General features: G+C 37.3%; 1 protein-coding gene across 4 annotated transcripts in view; it reads left to right on the top strand.

Moving 5' to 3' along the window:
• PDE7A (phosphodiesterase 7A) overlaps positions 1–24,222 on the top strand; it is a 77,951-nt gene that overhangs the window by 15,166 nt on the left and 38,563 nt on the right. The window contains exon 1 of one of the 4 annotated variants that reach the window (XM_080380451.1): positions 18,246–18,416. The exons of the other annotated variants lie outside the window; for them this stretch is intronic. Within the exon in view, the coding sequence (XP_080236577.1) occupies positions 18,357–18,416 (60 nt within the window). The 5' untranslated portion in view covers positions 18,246–18,356. Of the gene's footprint in view, positions 1–18,245; positions 18,417–24,222 lie in introns of those variants that run through there. 4 annotated transcript variants of the gene reach the window in all.

The raw sequence follows: 24,222 nt of genomic DNA on the forward strand, positions 1-24,222 counted from the left end.
TTAAGCCTCCAGCAGCAGTTATTCTGAGCACTGGATTATTCCAATTACTTGGCATGTTTTTTTGCTACGGAGAGCAACATGATGACTTATACCTCTTCAGACTGGAGAAAGAATCTCTGGTTGGTGGGCTTTAAAATAAAATATCTTAATATTCCATGGATGTTAAAATGCTGCTGGCCTGCTAAAGAAACTGCATTTATCTTTCATGAATTTTCACTTTCCTGAGTACATGAAAGTATCAAATTACTCTGTGGGACTGTTTTTAACAGGCATTGTGCTAAGGGAAGACTGAAGGACTGCCAAGCTGCTTGTTTTTTAAGTTCTCAAGCAATGTTTTAATGAAGGTAACCAGTGGATGGACGTGTAAGAGCTGTGCTTGGTAATGCTGACTTTATCATACTATGTGAAAACTCCAGTTTGGTCCTTCATACTCACAAAACAGAGTACTTTTTTTTTTTTTTTTTTTTTTTTTTAACCTCACAACTTTAACTAGAAGTTATCAAGCAAATATGTAGTGTTTAGGAGGAGTGTGAGCTGTGCTTTCTGATGCTAAATACACAGAGGTGAAATATTTCAACAGTAGTGTGAAGGAGAAAAAGGCTGTTTGAATGTGTAAAACTAGCAGGAAAAGTAGGTAAAAAGCATAGCAGAACCTGTAATTTAAAAGGAAAAAAAATATGGGTGGTGGTGGTGTTCTTGTGTAGATTTTTCAAATATTTGAAATAGGAGTTCTATATAGTGGTATTTAAGAACTATGCATGCTTTTGGCTTGTCCTTTGATTCCTTATAAGGGTACAAAAGGTGGCCCAAGTGTAGCCCTCTGCTGCTTTTGGTTGCCAGTAAAGGGACAGACTAGATCATGCATTCATTCGGTCAGGCACACATATGCAGGCAGACGCTTTAACAAGAAATAGTCATTTAAAAATGTTATGTGTGGATGGGCAAGATTTGGAATTAAGAATTTTCACATTTGCTACTTTAAATTGTCCTGCAATCAAAGACCATATTATGGCAAAAGGATGCCTTCTTGAGGATGATTAAGGAGTTTTAAGTATTCTAAGAGCAGCTTTTGAGGCCATGGGGCACAAATTAATTCTAATTAGCCCATGGTGGAATGTGTCATTGAGGTTTTTAAAACTTTTCTGTTCTATAAGGTGGATATCCCAGCATGTTTCTCAAGGTGTCTTGCCATGTTAAAATCCACATAACACCACCTGGAGGGTTCTTTAAATTGCCAGTCTGCTTTGTGATATGTATCTCCAAAGCCAGCTGACAACTCAAAGCATTTGAACATCTGCCGGGACCACATTACACAAATGTGTTGGCACCAACGTCAGTTCTTCCCACGCATTCAAATGAAGTTGGTATGGCTGTACTCTATCTTCTTAAATCAGCTTTGTCCGGCCATCTAGGTGATTTGTCTTTGGAAATGATGTCAGTTACTTAACTTGTGGTACCTTACATATTGGCAAGGAAAGTGTGGTTATAAGAAACTAAACAGAAAGAATGACAGCTGAAGAAGCTGGTGATTAAGTTCCCTTCTGGAAGGTGAGACCTACAGAATGTTTTCAGTATTGGGTCTTTTTCTGCAAACAGGTTTCAGGGTATGCAGATGAAGTGAAAAATATATGTCATTTTCTTCTGAGGTGAACTGCTAGGCATTTTTTTGATGGGTCTGTGGGTTTTGTTTGCAAAAGCAAAGTAACTGATTTTATGGGCAATACTAGCTGCCTTGGTGTTACCTGGAATATAGGCATGGCTGGGCGTTGAAAGCTTGCTGAGCGGCACTCCAGAAGCTGTATCTGTACTGACAAATGCAAACAAATCTAGTTACAACTTGAATATTTTTTTACTCTCTCAGTGCTTCCAAGTTCACATAACTGTTACACAAGTACGATACATTAATTATTATTTGCAGAGAGTATTGACTTAAACAATCTGATTAGAAAAATGCTTTGTGCATCACTGCAAATATTTTTTTTCTATCCTGTTTTTTCATTCAAGTACAATAGGCGAAGCATCATAATTACAGCTATTGGAATACACAAATTTTTTGTTCCCAGGCTTTTGTTCTTATTAGTGGAGGCTTTTTTTTTTTATTCTGTCCCTCGGTTTTCAGCTTCCATTTAAGGATTTCATGTTTTCAGTAACTCTTTAACGTTTTGGATCCAATTCTCAGTATTTCTGTAACAATTAACTTTGGTTAGTGTTTTTCTGTTGGTGGAAAAAGTGAAATTGAAAGGCTTATTTACTGTCTCTAAAATTATAGACATTGATAGATGTTGCATCATAAAATTGGTGGGTGATTATTATGTTTTCACGTGTTCTGTGCTTTCTAAAATAGATTTTTATCTTGGCTGTTATATTATAACCAAGTATATTGTTCTGATAGTATTTTGGCGTGGTGGGTTGGTGCTGTTCCTGAAAGCAGTCTCTTGATAGAGAATTTTTAAGAGAGTTTGAGGATCTGCTCGGGGATGGAAAGAGCCTCACCAGCTAATGCTGAGTACATTTCTTCTGTACTGTTATGAAAAACTTCTTGTGTAGATTAATGGTTTTAGTTCCATCAACAGACAGGCTGTTCTACCAGCACAATAAAGAAGCTAATATAAAGTCATCATCACACAGATCCAGAATCTGGCATCCTTGATATCCTAGAGACCTTCATTGTGACAGACACATTAAGTTGCAGGCTGTTGATACTCTCTGGAGTCGGGATAGGGGTACAAGGAAAAAAAATATTCATGGCATACCTGAGGAGGGTTTGTAGATTTAGAAGGCATCTGTATCAAAGGAGTAAATATAGTTTTATCACTGTAGTGAAGATGGTTTTATCAATGCTGTTAAAGATTAAACTGTCTTTATAGGAAGTGAATTAGCCTTTTATATCAACAGGTATAACAGGCTTGTTACTTCATTGATGATAATTACAGAACTGATAGGCCATTTTAGGTGTATTACAGGTTTTGGCTATTTGTAAAGCTTAAGATAGGAGTCTGTAATGGTTGACATTGTGCATTGTTTCTAGTTACTAATTTATTTTCTTTCCTGATCTGATTATGTTTTGATGCTTTTGGTGCTGTATACTTTTTGGTAGCTTGCCTTGTCAGTTTTGACCATAGGTACAGAAATGAAAAATGTTATTCTAGAAAGCCAGATTGTCTCCCTCTCCCTCTCAAAATAATTTGTTTCAGGAGTGTGGATTGGTATCAGATATGCCAAGTAATTATTAGCAGCACTGTTATCATTTCAAGGGATGCCACTGGTATGATGCTGATTTGGTCTGATGGAGTTTGACACCTGCAGTTCAAAAAGAAAAGGTCTCTTATCTGCAGTGAAATGATGGGTGTACACATCAAGGAAATGAGTCACCTAGTATTCTCTATTGGAGAAAGTGGTTAGGAATCTGAGGAGCCTTCTGCACATGCATAGCATGCTTTGACATGCACAAATTTAGTGCATAGTCCCCTATTCATAACCTTGCTGTGTCTGTTCTAGACTTCATCATACCAAACGATCTCAGTGCTCAGAAAGTGCTGATATGCTATGTGTGATACCAAGTTGCTCTCTGAAGGATTTCCAGGTATCTGGCAGGGGAATTGGATAGGTTACTTTTAAATAACTTTATCCAAACAGGTGTAGTTCATAGATGTGCTATTGCATATGCAGTCCAAAATGGAAACTGTCAGGCAATGGGGGAAAAACAGTCTACTTGCTGTTTGTTGAGAGAGGCAAGAATATACCTGGCCTCTCTTTTAGTTCCCTCTCTGTGTGAACTGTGAAGCAGAAGCGGAGCCCAGGTTTCTTCTGGATTAATTTGGTGGTGGTGAGGCTCAGCTCCTACCTGCAGTTGTCACGAGTGGCAGTTAAAGAAAAACCCGTGGATGTTGTCTTCTATTTTCTTAGGGTACACTTACTGTGTACATTTATAGATTCATGAATTCAGTCACTTCTTTTCTCCCAGCTCCTGCAAAGAGTTGTATTACTTTTCTGACTTGTAAAATGTTTGCTTATCTTATTTCAGGAGAGCTTTTATGCCTCCTTCCAAGCCTGAGGTGGGTTTCCCCAGCCTCCCATCTTTTAAACTTTTGGTTAATGAACTTACTGTCTGGTTTCCTGAACAGTTTCCAGACCTTCTTAAAACCAGTTTCACTGCAGCAGGGAAGCTAAAAGGTAGGAGTAACTAAGTAGCACTGCTGAATGGGTCCTGCTTCTTGGGCTTCAGAAATTTGTGGGTTGGTTGTACTTTGGCTAGTGCAAGAAAAAGATAGGAAGTGAAACCTATTGAAGTTGAAACTGAGTAACCAAACCTCTGTGAAATGATGGTGTAACGTGAGTGGAAAAAATCAACCCCAAATATGGTTCCTTGAACATTTTTATTTCTATCTTAAAGATTTTTTCAGACCTTTCCCGCCTCCCATTTTTTTTTTCTGTCTTAAGTGCAGGCAAGTATGATAAACTGCTCTGATGTTGAACTTTCTCACCTATTTTTAGTCTCATCTGAAGTGCAATGGGGGCTTTCAATTCAGTTGTTCATTGGGTTTCTTACATTTTAACCCTTCTGTATACTTGAAATAACAAAAATACTGGCAGTTGTAGAAATCACCACCCTTTCAATTTTAAAAGAAGAATCTCACTGTTGCACAGAAATCAACCATAAAAGTTGGGGGCGGGGGAATGCCAAAGTAATCAGTCAGGTGAGTTTGTCAGGATGAAAATTAAGGTAAAATAAGTAAAGTAAAAAAAATAAAATAAAAAAAGGTAAAATATATTGGTTATAGAATAAAAGTTAAATTCCCCTTTTGAGGGGTTTGACTTAGAGAGAGGAAGGGGTTGAGGGCTGATAAGCTACTTGCTTATTGTTGCATATGGAATTCCATTTTATATGAAATGATTTCTGTGAAAATATCACGAGAATATCCAGCTAATCTTATCTGCCAGTGGAAAATAGCTTATTGTCCCTTCAACTGGTTTTGGGAGGGGGTATTTTTGTGACCTTTATAATTTTGCGTTCAAAGAAATTTTTTAGCTTCTAGAAGTGTCTATTCCTTTTCTACAAAAAAGGAAAATGCTATAGTATTAACATGAAGATGTACTATTTTGATGCAAACAGATTTATCCTGAGTGCTTCACAGCTGTATACTGTTTTTTAAACATAAATGTTTTTTTTCAGTGCAACAAGAGACTTACCTTTCTAAGCCTTGAAGAAGTTAAAGTTCTGATTTCAAAGCTGTCTTTCTGTGTTCTAGTCCAACGTATAATAATAGATGCCTTCTTGCAAAACATTAAGTTTTTGACTCCAGTGTCTTATTTCAGGAGCCTGTATTTGTATGAGCTTATCCCACTTCTTCACGACGCGTATGGAATCAGGAAGAAGTGGAATAATATATATTGCCTTAGGGCAAGCCATACCTTGATAGAAGGCTGAAAGGTGTGTATCTGAAGGGTGGTGAACCTCCTGTAATGTATGTCCATGGATATGTGGGAGGCTGGAGCCAGGAAAGGAGTTCAGCTTTAGTTGTACTTCTCCCTATTCCTTGAATGTCAAGTGTTGTTGTATTGAAACCTCTTTTGCTAAATTAGGGAATAAAAAGATCTAACAATGTCAATACATTGAGGTTCAAGTCAGTGCCAGCTCTGGATGTTGTATGCCACACATGCAAACTGTAACAGAAAGCATAGCAATCTTTGGTTCTAGGTGATCCTTGAAGTACTTGTGATAGTAGTCTTGTACCACTAAACACAAGCCATAACCTGATGATGAGAGGCGTCGGTTTTTCAGATAACATCCACAGGTACAGAGCAGTTTAAAACATTAAACAATTATTTTTATTAAACAAGGAAACTTAATTATAGCAATGTTTAGTCTCATTGTAATTATTGCAAAGATTCTTAGGAGGCTCTTGAGCACTCTGCTGTGCTCTTGTGGCTAACCTGTTCAAAGCTTTCTACAACATGAAATTTTCAGGTTCAAAGGCATTTTGACTTGAACTGTGCGTTTGAAAATTTATTCTTATCACTAAGGACAGATTGCTTTATGGCAAACACCCTGTCCACACCTAGCCCTGATTACTATACCACTTACAACTCTAGTAGGCATTGTGTGCTCAACTAACCTGCCTGAGGAAGCAACTTTGGACAAGTCCTAAACCCAGGGGGTTTAAAAATTTTTATTGAACTTTTGGGTTTGTAGATAGTAGAAGCAGCCAAAACAGTGTAGAAAGTTCAGTTCTTCAGGGAAAAGTGTAAGTAGCTTAGATCTAGAAGGATAAAAAGTACATAACTATTTTTTGCATTGTACTGCTTTCTGCAAAAAGTTGGTACTTGCTGTTTAAGAATGATTGCTTTATATTTGTGCATTTGTTTCCAAATACAGCTTTTATGCTGAGTGTATTTGTATATCTCTAAAGATTTAATGCTCCGTTGCTTGGGATACACTTTCAATTTTTTAATTTTTAAAGTAGATTTGTAATTTGTTTCGTACTGTTAAAAGTGATGAGCTATGCAAGTAATTTATTTCTTAACATAGCAGAAGGGGCCTCTGAGTTGAATCTAAAGGTTTTAACTTCTTTAGGAAGTTATGTGGGTAAAGTATGTTCTGACCTGCTAGAATTTCATAGTTTGGTTGGTTTGCTTTCTTTTTTTTTTTGGTTTGTTGTGTTTTTATTTGTGTGGGTTTTTTTTTTTTGTTTGTTTGTTTGTTTTTTAAAGAAGACAAAAAAACTGTGACACAACAATGTTCTTCCCTTATGGATGTAATTCTATAGACAAGCACAGCATTTAGAAAATACACATTTGGATTGCCTGTGCATTCCATGTTAACATCCTTACATTGATCCATTGTGAGGTTTTAATTTTGTTAATATTTTCCAGGAAATCTCTGCCTCCTCTATTGCACAAAATGTACTTGCTTGTGTTATGAGAAGTGTTATAACCATTCCTTGTGTTTTTTTGTCTAAGAAAAATGGAGGATTGTGTGTACTTATATAAGGCAGTTAAATGCCATTCTGGAGAAAAAGACTTTTCTCATGCTTCCATCTTGTAATTGCTTATTAGTGCAGACACGTAAATCAAGCTTTTCCTAGATCATGACTGTATGCTTCTCACTTAAGTGCTTGATGTGAGATCTTGCAGCCTGATTTGTCTTTCCTGACCTCTTCCTCTCCTCCACCCACTCCCAACATAGGAAAAAGCTCAGGCCAGGGAGCTATGCTTACATGAGGTCTGTATGTGGTTAAAAAACTCCAGAATAATACAATTCTAGCAGCGTTACATTGGGTGCCCAGAAAAACTGGTGTTTGGGCTCTGATCTCTTTGTGCTGGGCTGAGGTTTTGAAGATGGGTACTTGTGAAGTGCCCTGGTATTTTTGATGAGTGCTTTAGAGAAGCCGCTGAGAAAATTAATTCTGCCTTTGGAGTTTGAGTACTTGACAATACATGAAGCCTATTGCCATTTCAGACCTTTCCCTTTTCTTTGCACATAAAGAATTATGGCTTAATTATGGGAGCAACAACCTGTGTGCATAAATTGACTTGGGAGCTTTGTGAAAAACCAGCATGGAATCTTACTCCTGGTCTATTAAAAAACCAAAAAGTACATGCTGTAAGAGAGTTCAGTTAAGATGCATCCCATTCACTCTTTTTTTTTTTTTTTTTTTTTTTTTTGTAATTTTTTGTGGTGAGATTAAAATTAAGGACATCATAAGTATGGGCTATAAACAGCTTACTGTTGGCTAACGATTTATTACTATGAATATCTTTCAGTGCAGGATATTTTCCAAAATGTCTCTTATCACTTGTCTAGAAGGACATGTCTGAAACTTTCTTGAAAGAAATAGAAATTACTCGATAGAAATACTCATACCTCTCAAAGCAGAATGAAAGTTCAGTGTTGAAAACCAGTCTGTGTTCAGGATTTGAGAAGTTTTTGCTCTTCACAACTTGGAAAGTAAATGAAAGACCAAGAGTTAAGCTTTTCACCAGTGATGTCCAGAAGTCCTCTGGCATGGCATGCAAGAAGACCTTGACCAGGCTGATGGGTCAGCCACAGTATGTGCTACCTTTCTTTTCCTGTTCTACACTATTATTTGGTGGGCTATGATACAAAAGAGAGGACAGTATGATGAAAGTGAGTTGTTCAGTTACATGCGGAATATTTTGGTTAGAAGTACGAGGGCAATTTGTAATTTTGTGTAGGAAACAATAAAGAAAAAATTGGTAATTGTGTTGGGGGGTAGACTGATTTATAGCATGAGAAGCAAGGCTGTGCTGCGTATGTCGCAGGTTGGCTTCTCCTATCACTCCCCCCAGAAAACAGGGATCTTGAACTACAGGCTGGGTTGCATTTCTTTCTATTTATTCTAGCGAAGTCTTTGGGCATAGGCTCAGCGCTTCCAGTACTGTTCCCTTCAGGAACAATGCCATCCATATTCAGTAACTTATTTTAAAGCAAAGAATGTTTTTAGTGTTTTCTGTTATTCTTTTGTTCTGATCTTTAGTTCTATGTGCTAGTCTATATTTTCATAAGTCTTAAAATTCCTTTATAAGGTGAGAAAGGCTTTAATTATATCGAGGCTCACGTCTGTCTTCCATCTTATTGGGAGAAGTAACTGACAGCAGATCCTCCTTTCCTTGGAGAATGGGGCAAGCAGTGCTGTATGCCTTTTGATCTGTAAACTCCCAGCTCTGACAGAGTGATGAGGAACCTGGAATTATGCTACAGTCATGCAAGTTACTCCTCTTTCTCTTCCCTCATTTCCAAATGTGTTTCAGAGGTTGCTTTTGTAGCTTAATTGTTTTGTCATTCTGCTTCTTTCCAAAAGTCCCTCTATAAAATTAGATCACTACATTCATAAGGAAATGATGATCCAATATATTAGACTTTTCTCTTACTGCCTCAGTCATATAACTTTAATGAAATTAATTGTCTCTTGGTATTCTTAGTTTGCTGTGCACAGACAGCACAAATTTAGTACTGGAAATAATCCTGTAGCAAGCCAGAATTGCTTCTCACAGAACAATGGGATGATTAGTAACACTGAATTTGAAGACAAAACTGGGATCTGGTAATAAAAATTTGTATGATTTCTAGATACCCGAAATACTAAATTATTTCAAATGTACTAAGCTGAACTACTACTGTTCAGGGTTCTCGGTTAAAATGAAAGGTTTTAACGCTAGCTTGTGTGTAGAGAATACTGCAAACGGACTAAACTCAAGATTTCAAATAATTAATTCACCCGAAGTAGCTAACTGTTGCCTTAATTAGATAGAGCTTCAAAGTGTATGCTAAGATTTTTCCACTACAGCTTTTCATCACTTCTACAAGTTCAGCATGCCCTATACAGATGCTTAATTTGTATGCTGGGCCCTGTGATAAAGCTATTTCTGTCGATGAGATTCCAAAATTGTAGGCACTGATGTCAATGCAGATGAGGTTAGCCTAATTTGGTCAAGAGAGGGCTATGCCATGCAAAATCTTCTTTACATGGGCACATAAAGGCCAGTGCCAAGACTGACAGGTGTCCAGTGGGTGGCAAGGAGCTTCAGAGATAAACATTCTTGTTGGTACTGCTACAATTCTTGCTTCTTTAAGAAACAATGTAATAATTGTGTGGCTTTTTTCAGCATCTCTGCAGGTTAACTGGAAACAGAACTTAATTTTACAAATGTAAACCTTTTAAATCCTATTGATACAACTTCTTTATGCTAGATTCTTAAATTCAATTTCTGTTTAATGTTAAGGCTTGACAATGAAAATAGCATCTTGTATTCCATTTTTGAAGTAACTAAATTTGAGGTATGCTGCTGTGAAATCCCTCTAAGAAAAATTACTTGAAAGTGGTTTTTAATTGTTGGAGGTCTCGGAATGTTGTAAATGTGATAAAATGCGCACTCAGGTTGAATGATGAGAAGTCTCTACAGGGAAATTGTATTCTTGAGAAGGCTGTAGAAAGATATTAGTTGCAGTTGAAGTCCCTAAACTTTTTTCTGCTAGCTTTCCACCTTTTTTTATGTCAATGTGTCAGCTGTGAAGTGTATAAAAAAAATGTATTAATGCATTAATAGAACACTTTCTTTGTATGCCTGTTTCCATACCTTCTTCCCAGACTCCCCCTAACAGGATATTGCAGTCATATAGAATTTTTTGCCTGGGAATCTTTTTATACTTGTTTTGAGCTTGTAATTCTTTTCCTTTGTCAGCTACCTCTTCCTTAGTACTGATGTATTCAAAAAAAACCCAACAAACAAAACTAACAACGTCTTTCTTTGTATCCAAGAAAAAAATCCATTGCTGATATCTCTGTAATAGAAGGCTGAACCTTTTCGGTGTCAAACACAGCTCGCTTTTTCAGTTTAACACCTGCAGGCATAAGCCACAACACTGCTGAAAAGCTCTCTCTGTTACTGGGTCAGCTTTATAGTGAGAGAGATGCTGAAAAAAATAGATTAGGTTTTTGATGAAAAGTTTTTGGATGCATCGTTTGCTGGCACCCATGTGCTAAGAGAATATTAATGGAAGGCAATAACTGCATGTTTTAAAAATGTGTGTCTAAAATACCAATTCTGCATGAAAATAATTTTGTTAAACTTCAGTAGTAAGTTTTTAAAGTATTCGCTATAAGGAATTTGCATCTGCTACAGGTCAGAGAAGGAGAATTTGAAAGTGCATAAGACAGGGTTGTATTGGTAGCTCAATAAAATAAAAGGTGGAAAGCTGATAGTTATACACCTGGAAAGTGAGGGAAGGTGTTGCAATGGCACGTATTGAATGGTGGCATTTGGAAGGCCAGGGTTTTCAGTTTGCCATCTCATTAGAGCCTTTCCAAATTTAAGTAGTTCAGCTGAAATTGGTCTGCTTAACCAGTTCAGTTGAAATTGGTCAGCTTAACCTTAATGGGTATAGGTTTAATTAGTTCTTGTGAAAATGCATGGGAGACTACAAGCATTTTTGTGTATGGTGCATAAGCAAGTTCTGAAATAAGTCTTTACTGCAGATTAGTGTCCAGATGAATTTTCTCTGGAAAGAATGTTGTAGCAGAAAGTGTAGGTCTGGTAATGTTTGTTTGTGGGTGGTTTTTTTTGTTTGTTTGTTTTTTTAGGGGGTGGTGGTGGTGAAGCTTGAAACATTAGATTTTTGAGGCGAAAGAAGTTGAGTGTAGTTGGCCAATGTAACTTCTCTCAACCTTTTTTTGTATTTCAGATGCTGTGTTGCTGCTTAGTTTTGTGCTTTGCTTTTCTGTGAAATGCACAGCCAATGTGATCTTTGTTTGAATCTCTTTAACCATTATAAACTCTGTGATGACTATTTAAGTTAATTATTATTCACATTTGTAATGCCAATATATTATCAATAAAATGCTATATTGATTTCTGGATTTGACAGCAGATGCTTCAGTTAGTTTAGTGGAAGTGATCACAGAGTAGGAAAACAAAAGCTAGGTTTGATTTATTTCAGATGTTCTGTTGCCATCTCTGCTTAATTTATTAACGTGAAACTTCTGGCTCTTCCCTTGAAATTTAACCTTTTTTGACAACATAGTATTTTCATGTGATGGCTAGCAAGGAGCAAGAAACAAAGATGATTTTATTACTGCCTTTTTAATGTTGAGCATATTTTTGGTGCTTCAGCATATGCCTGTGTGCCTAGGGAAATGCTGAAATGTGTTTTTTCTGTGGGAACTCTTAATTATTTTTTTTTAAATAGAATTTGACAATTACATCTAAAATCCTTGCATAAATACCTGCTTATAATAAATGGAAGCTGTGTTGCCTGGGGAGTCTCAATAGATGTAAATTTTTAAATTTTGTGTAAACTGCTCTTTAAGAAGGGGTTAAATGTATCTTTTAGCAGTGCTGGAGTAGGGAAGACTTGCTAGTCAGGAACCAGGCAGTCATATGTGTTTTAGGCTTAGAGGGAGGTGAGCCATTATAGTTATGGGGGATTACCTGTCACTTAGGAGCCAAACAGAAACTCTTTGTTTGTTTATTTATTTATTCAATCTATTAATTTCTGATCCATTTTCATGTCTGAATAGAGATAAGACAGGGAGCAAGTGAAAAGGAACAGCTCACATTGTACCCTGCCCCCATGCTTTTTAGCCTTCATTCATTGCACTGCGTTGCTCTTGTCTTTGGATTCATGAGCTAGACAGGCACATCTGGAAATTCATATATACAGCTGCTGTCTGGGGAGGCCCCGATTGATTCCTGTGCTCCCTCTTTCCCCACACAAGCTTCTAGGAGCTGTGAAGCTGCGAAGGTGAGCTATTATGTTTGTATAAGAATGAAAGTTACCGGAGAAGCTTCTCTCCAAGGAAAAAAGCGTAAGCCTTGAATTCAGAGGACAAACTTCTTGCATCCTTTATATCTTCTGTAGATAATTTATGGAGAATTAGAAGATGCAACTACTGTGACAAATTCCTGTAACTTCCTTTTCTGGATATGGTGATTAGCTGACAGTTTTGTCATGTCTTTCTGTGAGATTGAACCTCAATGGTTTTTACTTAGGTTTCCAGTTAATCGTAAGACAGTCGTTTACTGTTCAAAGGGTATACTTTAGAAATAGAACATCAATGTTTTATTACGAAGTCTAAAACATTGGTAGCTTTTCTTGTCATACATTACTGTTCATCTGTTCTTACTTACATAGCCAGGTTACTTGCAACATGTGAAGTGTGTGGGAATTGAAATTACTCTTTATTTGCTTCTAGTATACCATTCAATCTTTGTTGAAAGTGTGTTTAATAAGTGAAATACAGTAACTTGTAAACCTCAACTTCTTGCATCTCACCTTCAGAACAGTTTATCTTTACTGAATGGATTGCAGTCTGAGGCCCTGATGGTGCTCTGTCTTACAACAATGGTACCACTTTTTAACTCTTCAAAATCATGGATGAAGGCATTCATGATGAACTCTAAAACTGGTCCACTTTCTTGTTGTGCTACAGACCTATTGTGAATGAGCAGATGGCAGTATCTGCAAATAGGTGTGGACAGACAGAGGCTGATGTAGACCAGCCCTGGTTGAAACATGTACAACTATGTTAAAATGGTTCTCTGTCAAAGGTAACAAGCTTCACTATGACTGAAAGTTGAAAAATAAGTATTTCCTAAATAACAAATGACAAATATGTGTTTGTAGACTGCCATCCTCGCTTTTTAATATTTTTTTTCTTTCTTTAAAGAGGATTTGGTAGAAGTGGAGTATAGCTTCTTGCCAACATCTTTTCTCTGGAGAGAAGCAGAAATCTGTTCTGTGGATTTAAACAAAGCTCTAAAATGCAATAGTAAGTAAGCAGTCTCAGAAAATGGGTGTCTGGAAAAAACTGAGACAAAATACTGCGTTGTAGAACTTCTTCTTTGGCTAGATACATTTTCATAAGAACAAGCTTTATCTGGTGCAAACTGGCACACTGACAAATGATCCAGTATAGATCCTTTAAGTGTATAATGGCATGTTCTTTGTAGAAACTCTGAAATTTACTATGTTAGGTAAAACAAATCACCAGATTAACTAAAGCTCAGGATATGACAGAGGCACTGAGAGTATTTTAATTTGTATTGCAAAAGAAGCATTTTAGAAAGCAGTAATCTATTTCTAGATGCTTAATTTGTACAAGGAAATTAAAAATGCCTTCTTATCCACCTCCCCAACTAAGATAAATGCTTTTTTGCCAAATCACTTTTTCGGTGTTACATGGCCGTTTCTATTAACCTGCATAAACATGATGTTGAGCAAATGAGATGAAAGGTTAAAAACAGTCATCGGGAAAATGCTACATTTAGTAATGTGCTTGCTTTGGCAAAGATTTATGTGATTTGTTTATAAAATATAGAATGCCTCTTACCCCTTTTGGAAATGCAGTGCATATAGGATGATCTTGATAGTTTTCTATTGCTGCATTAGTGTAGCTGGTGAATGAGTGGTGGTATGGAAATATAGACTATTGGCTTCCTTTCATTCATTGAGATTGGATCCTTTTCTTTTCTAAGCAAGGTTTGTTCTTTTTCTGTCTTATTGAAGACTGAAATGGAAGATTTCTAATAATTAAAAGTGGTCTTATCAGGAAATTGTTAAATTCTGCCTTCTGGATTTATAGCAGTCCTTGGCTTTGGAAGTTCATGTTCTGGAGTTCTGAGCCCTTAGTTTTAGATCAGCCAGCCTTTTGAGTTTAGTTGCAATGAGTTAGGTAGTAATGTTTATTTGTGTGCTAAGGAAGGTGAATTTTGCTGTCTAACTTTTCATGTTTGCTTTTTTTTGGTGTTTATTTTTTGGGCTTTTTTTGCTTTACTATGTGCTGACAAATTGGTAAATGATATGCTTATTCCTCTGCCGTCTTTATATGTAGTTAATATAAATATGGTTAAGTTCCTGAATGGTCCATAACAAGTAATATGTCAGTCAGGAGTATATCCTAGAAACCAGCGTGCCACAAGCCACTGTTCTGTGCCTGTTCTGGAAGGGGGTTGTTTGAAGGGGCAAAGAAGACTCCATGGATATCTCATTTCTGGGCCAGGTGTGCAAGTGCATGCATGTGAAATCAGGTCATTCTGGCAAGTAGGAGTGATTAGCAACAGGCCTCAAACATCTGTATAAAAACTCATGTGGTGATGGAGATTTGTGAAGTCTGGCTGCATTTGAACAGGAGCATCATAATGTCTGTGAAATATGGTGCTGTTGCTTCAGCTTTGGATTTCCTGTAGGTGGTGTTTAAATTCTTGTTGGGGGGTGGGTGGAGCTTTTTAAGACACTTCTGTACATGTAGTAGTTACTGAGGTCTGTAAGCAACACTGAGTCATTATTCAGGGCTGCTGAAATTTATTTAAAAAAAAAAAAAAAGAGGAGGATTGGAACAGATGGGTATTGAGAAATACACAAGTAGAACTAGAATCCTGTAGTTGGTACTGCAAATAACAGAGTATATGCTAACAGGAAATAATGGGTTTCCGTGTGGAGCCTTGCAGATCTCTAGGAGTGTATATGGAAGTAATTGAATCCTTGCAAATCGTCATGGCATATTAATGGAGAGCTACTTTGAATCAGTAGGAGCTGGTCCCATGTGATGCCAGTTTCACAATGAAAGCAAACTGGTATCATTAGCAAATTCCATAGTGGAATCTTTGTAATAACTTGCAAGACCCCAGGTACTTTCTGCTGTATTGATAATGAGTTCTTGTCTTATTAGGAGCTACACAGAAAGGTTGACTCAGCAAATACAAAAATTGTAGCAGTACACGCCTTTGACTGCTTAGATGCATCTACAATGCTGCATATCACTAAGTTTACGTTGAAGTCATTGGGATATTTGTTTCTTTGGAAATAGAGACAGCAATTGCACTTGTACACTTGAGCTGATGGTAAGGACAGAGGAACTAAGATGATGACTTGTACGCTATGACTTGCGTGTATGAGTATTAAATACTGGAAATCTTGCCTTATCAAACATAATATCTCTGCAGCATTGAGAAAATGAATTTGAGAAAAACTGAAAAAGATTCTGCTAAAAACCAGGGAAGAAAAACAACCTGAGGAACTTCCATAATTTCTAAAGACAAAAAATGCAGTGTATGATAGCTGTTCTTTTTGCTGTGTTCCTTCACGTTAAGATGAAGCTGAAATGGGTGGTAATGACCACAGCCCAAGGCCCACTGACTGCACTTCCAGAACTTAGGTAGTATAATAGGTGGTATGTTATCACACAGCAAATTTAGTACTGCTCATTTTTATGGAGTCTTGTATTGGAGGGTTTATGACCTTGAATGATTTCTTTCATATGCTTATAAAACAACACTTCACCTTTACCTTAAAATTGTTAATGGGGTTATTCAAAGCAGTACTTTCTGCAAAAGAAGCAGCTTAGTTTCTTTGTTGATTTCTTACACTATCATACAAACTAGTGTGCTTTTTGGTCTTCCTCTGTCTCCAAATTCAGAATCCTGTATCTGAAACAGTCCTTCCATTTCCAAGCCATAGTTAAAACAAATAATGCTTAACAGATGGGCAAATATTTTTATTCCTGTGTTCTGGTATTAAATTATGTTTGAGACAATAGTTTTAAGGAAAACTTTGAGGAAGAGGGGTGGCTAATTAATGAAACCACTTAGTATTGGAAGACAAAAGAGGAAAGGGTGATTACTTTGTATTCCTGTGTTTTCTAAGATAATGTGTTTCTGGTATCAGTGGGTGGAAGAAAGACTTGCTCTATGCACTTGAGCTAAGACCATCTGCACACTTTATGTGTTTTGAGACAGGAAAACAGAGAAGACTGATCAAGGATTGAAAATAATGGTGACAGAGAAAAGCTTGACCTTTCAAAGAGCATAAGGCTATTTGTGTTAGTTTTATGTGGAGGAGACTTCAGTCTTGAAGCAAATCACCTCATTGTCCCAGTTTATCATGCCCATTTGTTTGTTTTCCAGAGTGGTTTCGGTATGTGCTAACTAGACTCCTTTCAAAAGAAACTAAGCGACTCTACCCCTTGCACTCACCAAATGTACTCTAATCCTTGATAGGGTTGTAGAGGTTTGACTAGTTATCAGTCATTTTTGGCAACTTTGAACCTCCTGTGGTAGGGTCTGTTTCAGGAAGTTTGAGTAAGTACAGCCTCCAAAAAACCCCCTCCTGGGCTTTATAGAGTATAGGTGTAAAGACCTTAGCAGCAGCAGCTGTGTGTTCATCTGCTCCAGTTGTGCCAAACTGTTAATGTACATATAGCCTAATGCCATTTATTGTGGGTTGGTTTGTTTTTAAAGTAGTATCAGACTGGTGATGACTAATTGTCAGGATGTCTTAACCTTGTCAAGTGTTTGGAGACGGTAATGTTTTTAGGTCTGACTGTGTGACAGTTTGTATTTCGGGTGGAACTTGACAGACCTTTAGATAAGTGCTGTATTCATTAAGTGAGGTACCAAAAGGTCTATTCTGAATGTTCCTGCCTGTGTTTTTGATCTGATTGGTTTTCAGGGGCCTGGGGAGGGGAGAGAGCAGGAGGTAAGTGTTTGGAATGGAATGGTGATGTAGCAACCTGCAGCTGGTGCAGAGACCATGATTATAGCTTAAAAGCCAACACAGATATTGGGAATCAATATAAAAAGGGCCCTATTATAAAAAAAGCCCTGTCCCAGTTAGTCTTCTTTATTCAGTAAACATCCACTGTGGTATGCGTCCCCTTTTGTTGTAGATAGGAGGAAATTAATTTCTCAGTGCTAAAGTTACTCCTTCGGTAATCTGTGTGAACTTTTGTATTTTGAGCACATACTGGTATTTGCAATATGATCTTATAATAATTACAGGAAGAGCAGAATCTTCATATAGTTTTCAATTATTAAATTTCATGCTTTGAAAACTCATCCATATCCCACACTCTGTTCCTTTCCCCCCCTCTGTAGCTACTTGCTTTACAAACTATTTGAGATTCCTTTGTATTTCTGAAATGAAACATCTTTGTCAGCTTAAAATGACAAAAATTAAAATGAATCTCAAAGCTGCACCAAGTATATAAGATTGGCTGCATAATCAGTACTCTTAGAGGAAGTTAGTCTGCTTTCCAACTCTGAAAAGTGCTGGAGGCGGTTCGAGGGGGATTGTAGGCAAGTTCAACCCTTGGAGCAATAAACCGAAGCAACATGCCAGTTCAGGCATGAGTGTGTGTGGCTAGAAAGGTAGCATGAAGGATGGCTTAGTATTTACTGGACAAAAGAAGAGATCAGAGAGCCATGATTGATTTCAGTGATTGCATGTATTCAGTGTGTTGTTATTCTTACATTAGCATTATTTATAGTATGTTGCTATAAAAGCAACCTTGATACACGATTTTGAAGTTAGTTCATAGCAGTTCTCCAGGTGGCAGAGATAAAAGGAATTTGTGAATATCAGCTGTGGTGAAATCTGCTGGAAACCACCTCTTCATAGCATTTAAAGGCAAGGCAGTATCTTGAATTAGCTCAGGTGGTTTGGGTGCTGGAGTTTGATCCTGTAGAGCGGCATGCTTTGCTGTATTACAGTATGTGTTATAAAAGCACATAATCGTGGTTTTTCATTTTCTTTAGTGTGTCTGTAGGGTTTGGTAAGATTTTACTGCTTGCTGTGTCCTCTAGTTGTAAAACTTTCTCGTTGAGTATGTAGTTGGCAGCAAGGCGTACAGGGCAGCGTTGCTCACGCGGAGCAAATTGCTGGGGCTGTCAGGTGACTGCAGCCTTGGCGCAGCTGTTGGCAGTGCGGGCAGCCCCTGCCTGCCTGCCTTGTGCCTTACCACTGCGCGCTACTTCTCAGGCTGTTAAACCCTCCTCACACAGCTTTCAGCACTGGCAGGGATCGGGGAGGAGATTATGCTTCAGGTCTTCGGGGTGATCCAATGGGAATTGCATTGATCTGGTGTTTAGCTCTGATCCTTATCAAATGGATTACTGCTAAGGTAGGCCATCTTATTCTGTTTTGACTAACTGGGTTTATAAGTAGCCTGGGAGAAAACAAGTTATTAAGAACTTCATGAGTACTTATTTTTCTTTTTAAAATCTAATCTGTTTTGGAAACACATCATTCATCGTTTAAGATTGTGTTTGTTAAGTGTTCATACATGATTTCATAACTTTTGACTTTTGTCTGCCTTGAAGTGGGAAGACTGTGTTTGTAGCAGTGCCAGTTAGGAGACGGGAAAAGTAATCTGAAATGGCTTCTGAATGGCAGGGGCTTACTTGGCTCCTTTACTAACAGATCTTCAATTTTATAGTGCTTTAAAGGCTTTGTGAAAATAAGGAAAACCAATTTTAAACATAGTGAAAATAATACAAATTAGCGTATTTTGCTTCCTGGACAGTATATCCTTTTTGTATTGTTGATTTCAGGGTTAAGGGAGTGGAAATACCAGTTTTGTTTGCTTAGGTGAAATACTGGCTACTTCACTTGCTGTGTAACCTTTCCATTATAGATGCCTGTGTTTTGGAAATGTATGCTAATGTTAGACAAAATTAGGAGTTCCTGTGCTCTCATTCTAAAGAATGTAATATCCCCGTAATGTTTATTGTATTAGTAAATATGGGTGGGATTGGTGGCTGGAGATGAGACCAGGCTCTTCTCACTATGGCTCGCTGCCTAACCTGGAATTAATATCAAAAGGAGGAATAAATAAGTTTAGGATTGTAAAGGAGGGCCAGAATCATTGGAGAGAACGAGGGGGAACTGGGGGAGAGGGGGAAATCAGAGTTCATGCCTTTATGTATAGATAGATATTTCTTATTAATAAACAGTTTTAACATTTTTGTATGTTATTAATTACTTATTAATTTACGTATTAACACATATGAATTTGAACTTGTGAAAACAAGCTTCATCAGGTATTCATGCCTGTACTCTTTGGTTATTGTCAGTAACACAGTTCTAAATTAATAAAAACAAAAATGGTCAGCTGTAGTTGCTAGCACTTGTGATAACTTTTGTCACATCAAGAAAAAGACCAGGATACCCTGGAATGGATGTTTGTTTGTGATTCAAGGGAGATCCTAAATACCAAAGTTGTATGGCCAGTGTGCCAGCTTAGTACATCATCCACATTTTACAGATAACTGTTGAATTGCTGATTTTCTGAAATTTGACATGAAAAGCCTGCTTAAGTCTGTGATTCAGCTTGGTCAAAGATTCTGTTAAGGTGGGAGAAATAGGAATTCCAGGTAGCTGGAATATGGTTAAGCATAAAAACCTCTTGCTATTTATGGTTGTCTTTTTAAATGTGGTAATGGTTATTACTTTTGAAGAATTACTTTTTGTGTGTACATCCAATTATCCTATTTTTCTATTGGTTTTGTGTCCTCTGCCATCTGATTTAGTTTCTAAAGGCAATACCCCTGTGTATTTCTCTTTGCTGAAGTTGATCATTTATGGTTTTTTTACTATACTTTCTTTTCTGATCAATTTTCAAGCTTTTGTATATTTTTGTTAAATCTTGAAGTTTTTAAGTAAATCTTATGTTGCCACTTGATATACATCTGAGATGTATAAGAGAAAATACCTTACAGATGCTTGTTAGATGTATGTATTGCTAACATCGATAACTGTCATTCAAACAGTGTCCAAGTTTATAAATGATTGCTGTCTTGGGAGATGATCATGTGAAACAGCTTATATGGAAGAAAATACTAAGTGCGGGTATTTGAAGGGGGTGTGTGTGTTATTGCTAATTAGTATTGCCTTCCTGAAATTACATTTTCTTATCAATGGTTTGATAAACTTTCAAAATACTACTTTGAAGTCCAGTGAAATGTTTAGAAAATAGTAGTAGGACCATTTTGCAGTGGCTTGCCAGAGTTCAATGACAGTTTTAAGTGCTTCAAAAGAACATTTTCCAGTGCTTTAGTAGTTAAAAACTTAGTGATGCCTTGTGGAAAACTGAAAATCTTATATTAGCATGGATTTTTATTTAATTACTTGAAATAATTCTTAAGAATTATGATACGTGATAGTCTCTCTTTTGAAATCAATAATCCAGTCTAATTAGTTTGTCGTTCTAGTTGATAAACTGTCTTAGAATCTTAGTTTCCAAGTGTGTGTATTTGAGGCAAGCATAACCAGTAAATTGCACTTGCCATCATATAACAACTTCTCCAAACTAGTTCTCAATTTCTCTTTCTGAAAATAGTCCTCTGATTGTTGGGCAAGTAACTTGGGCAGGAACCAAGTAGGTAAAAATACCTGGCCATCTATCTGTGTTGCTGTCCTCTGGCTTTTATTTCCCAGCTGCTTAAATAAACAGCTGATTTGCAAAATGAAGGCTGTGTACTCCATCAGAAAGCATAGATAGTTATTTCTCATGGGAGGTACCGAATTTGGAAGGCCAACAGTTCTACCGGTTTCTTTCTGTTGTTACAGAATGAGACCAGCAGTTGTTTCTCTTGACAGTCAGAAAGCTGGCTAACTGGCGCTCCCCACAATGAAGTGCCCAACGCTAATGCTGGTGCTCTGCTCTGAATAGGATTGGGAAGTCCTTGTGATAAAACTGATACATCAATGGAAACATTTGTTTGGCACAAACAGCAGCAGGTGCTGTGTTTCCAAGTGTACATGTGTATGCTGTACTCTCCAGCATCACTGAAGCAGTTTCCCTTTGAAGATGTGTCTGTGCTCTTTTGGCATGTCATTCTCATTGCATGGCTTTTAACTTCCTGTACTCTTGTGAAAAGATTTTCAGAAAGATCTGATTTAAATCTATTTTCTGGTAGATACTCTCTTCACCTGATTTTAGGGAGTTCTTGTGGTGGTGGTGTTCTTGAAGGATTAATGGATCTTTCACTTTACTTTGAACTTCTTCCATTAACTCTACAAAGATGTGACGAGAGGAGAAGTGGAAGCTTTTCTTTATTGCCCATTGGAAGAGTAAATGATACTAATATGAAACTGAAATTTAAGGTGAGGTTTTCAAAGTTGAAATCCAGTGTGGGGGGGGGCAGGGCAGAATCCTTCTCAGTTACCTTTTTAACATCTGTCTTCACTGCTGAAGCAAAACAGCCCACCCAGTTCAAATGGCTGTGATCATGTCTGTAAAGGAGTGGAGTAGTTGAGAACATCACTTGATAATTTGTGGAATTTGTTGAATTACTTGGAGTCCAGCAGACATTCCCACTGGACCAAGCTGTCCTTGTACTTGAAAAGGTAACCTGCCTAAAGACATCAGGATTGTCTTCAGTTTGAGCACTAGTAGTTCTGTTGGAACGGTGCTTGTTTGTTTGAGACTTGTACAGAGGGTCAAGGAGTTCTTTGGCTTCTGGTTATTAAATGCTCTATTTTATCTGTTCAGTGCTTCGTGGTTATTAACAGATACAAAGCTTCAGGTGAACCAAAGAGGTGGCAGAGATCTAGAAAGAAAATTTTATGCTAAATGAGTTAAAAATATTAACAATAACATGATATTTTGAAGTGCTGGAAGTCAGGCTCTGTCCGTGAAGTTTTTAGCCAATGTTTCTGTAGGCTGATACAGTGTATGCTACAGTCATCTGAACTGTGTAATTAAGGTAAATTTTTAGTGTGTGTATAGTCTTGATGTCTTAGCATAGGCTAAAGAGAGTGGGCCTTCGATTAGCAATGAGGGAGGAGGTGTTCTTGGTGGTCAACAAGGGTAGAATCCTGGTGATTAAATTGAGCTGTTGAGTGCTTTACAGAAACTTTAGTTCAAGACCCATTTGCCTTTCTACTTGCAAATTTGCTGCACGTGACAGTTCACATTTCAGTAGAAGCCCATGCATTAGATCTGGTCTTTGTTTGCTGTATTTAAAAAGTGGAACCTGGGCAGAGTATCTTAAAGAGCTACATGCAGGGTAGATTAGATTACTTCTTTTTTTGTTGTTGTTGTTGCTTTTTTCCTTGCATTTTTCTGGAATAGTGTAGGGGGTTGTATAACAAGTACTCTTGACAGTATTATTTGGAGTGGAAAAACAGGTGATATACCTCAACCTGTGGTACACAGTCTGTTACCCATTTGCAACATAAGCTGACACAAAGCAATCTGTGGCTGGATGAGCATATTATTATCATTTAATTTACCTACCTATCACATGTTGCTAAAAACCTCTGTACCATTAGCTCCCTCCTGCCTCTGTCCACTACAGGGCGCCTAACTATCTATATCTCACTTATTTGCCTGGTCTAAAGGTATGAGGTCTGACCGCTCATCACCTAGCCTGTATCTGTCCCTTGGTGGAACTTGCAAAGAAGTGTCTTCCTCTTACCTGTTTTATTTAACAAATTTCAAGGAATGAAGTATCTTTAAGACCTCTACCCTTTTAGCAAAATTAGCTGAAACTGTCTTCCTCCTAGTGAAGTATTAGTAAGGTTTACACAACAAATTGTCTCTTTCTTTAGGAAACCAAATTTTGAATGGCAGTTTTAAAAGATTTACTTGTTCAGAGATACCTGTGAGATCTTCCAGAGTCCTTGCAGAACGAAATCACTTACTTGTATAAGCAACCAGTTTATGTTTTTAAAAATGTGCTTTCTGTTTCATATCGTACATGGATGTACTGCTTTATCTAGTAAAGAATATTTTAGATTTTAGAGACCCAAGTACTATTTTAGAATCAACATATCAAAAGGATTTATTTTTCAGTAAATTTTTACATATTGTTTTCCTTCTCGGAGACTAATGCTCCAGTTGGGCATGGTTCTTCTAGCTGCATGTGTGCTTGGCTTTCTCCTGTATTAGGTTACAGAACTGTACTGGACATGTCCAGAAATCTGTGATAGACAGGTGCAAATTGCAAGTTAGCACTAAATTACATCACTGATTTTGCCTAGCCAGTGATATGAAATGTTCCAAGCTACTGAAAATACATTCAGCTGAGATTTGCTGAAATTCAAAGGTAGGTTATATGAAGAAATTTGAAAATATTACTGGGAAATCAACATCGCTTTCTGGCTGATGAGTGGTATTGCTGCCTTTCCCATCAGGACAGGCGTATTGCTGAGAGAAATACTGTACGAACATATTTTGAGGAAAGGTTTATTTACATGGTTTATGATCTTCCAAGGAAATACAGAACAAAAGCCAAGATAACATAGAAGTGCTGTACAGGGAGCTCGGAACTTGTAGTCTTTACAACAGCTACTGTAATCGGACCCCATTTGAAGCTAGGTCTTTGGTAATTTCTGTAGTTAAATGTTAAGCTTGCCTTCAGAAAAACTTCTCAGACTTCAAGTGTAAGGTTTTCTTTTTTGTTTTAACATGAAAAATATTAAAACAATTCAGTGTAACTTCTAGTTTTGGAGTCTTCGCACATCAGTTGTACAAATCATGCTGATGGAGGTCAATGATCTTTAGTCTTTTTGCATACATTCAATTTGTTGTGTAGATAGATGTGTAGAAGCAATTTTACTTTTTTACCCTTCCAAGTAATTTATCTCTTTTCTTCTAGAATTCCTTCTTTTCAATAGCCAACATCTGTGTTTATGTCCCATTTCCTAACATGGTTTGGTTTCCCATCTTTTGAACTTGCACATTTTTGTTGTGTGTCCCTGGTGTAGCGTTGCTCCTGCTACACAGAGGGTAAAAAATGGGTGACTATGTTCACCTTCAGGTTGGCTTTTATCTGAAGCTCTCAAAGGGATGTGATAACCCTTTGTGACACTGAGGACTTCACTGTCCTCATCGTAAATAAGTGTGGTGGATAAGGAAAGGTCTTTGGAGTTTTTAATGCACACAAGAAATCTTGTTTCTTTAAAAAAACAAGTGTTGTGAA

This window comes from Falco punctatus, assembly GCF_963210335.1.
Source record: "Falco punctatus genome assembly, chromosome: 3".
Classification (NCBI taxonomy): Eukaryota; Metazoa; Chordata; class Aves; order Falconiformes; family Falconidae; genus Falco; species Falco punctatus.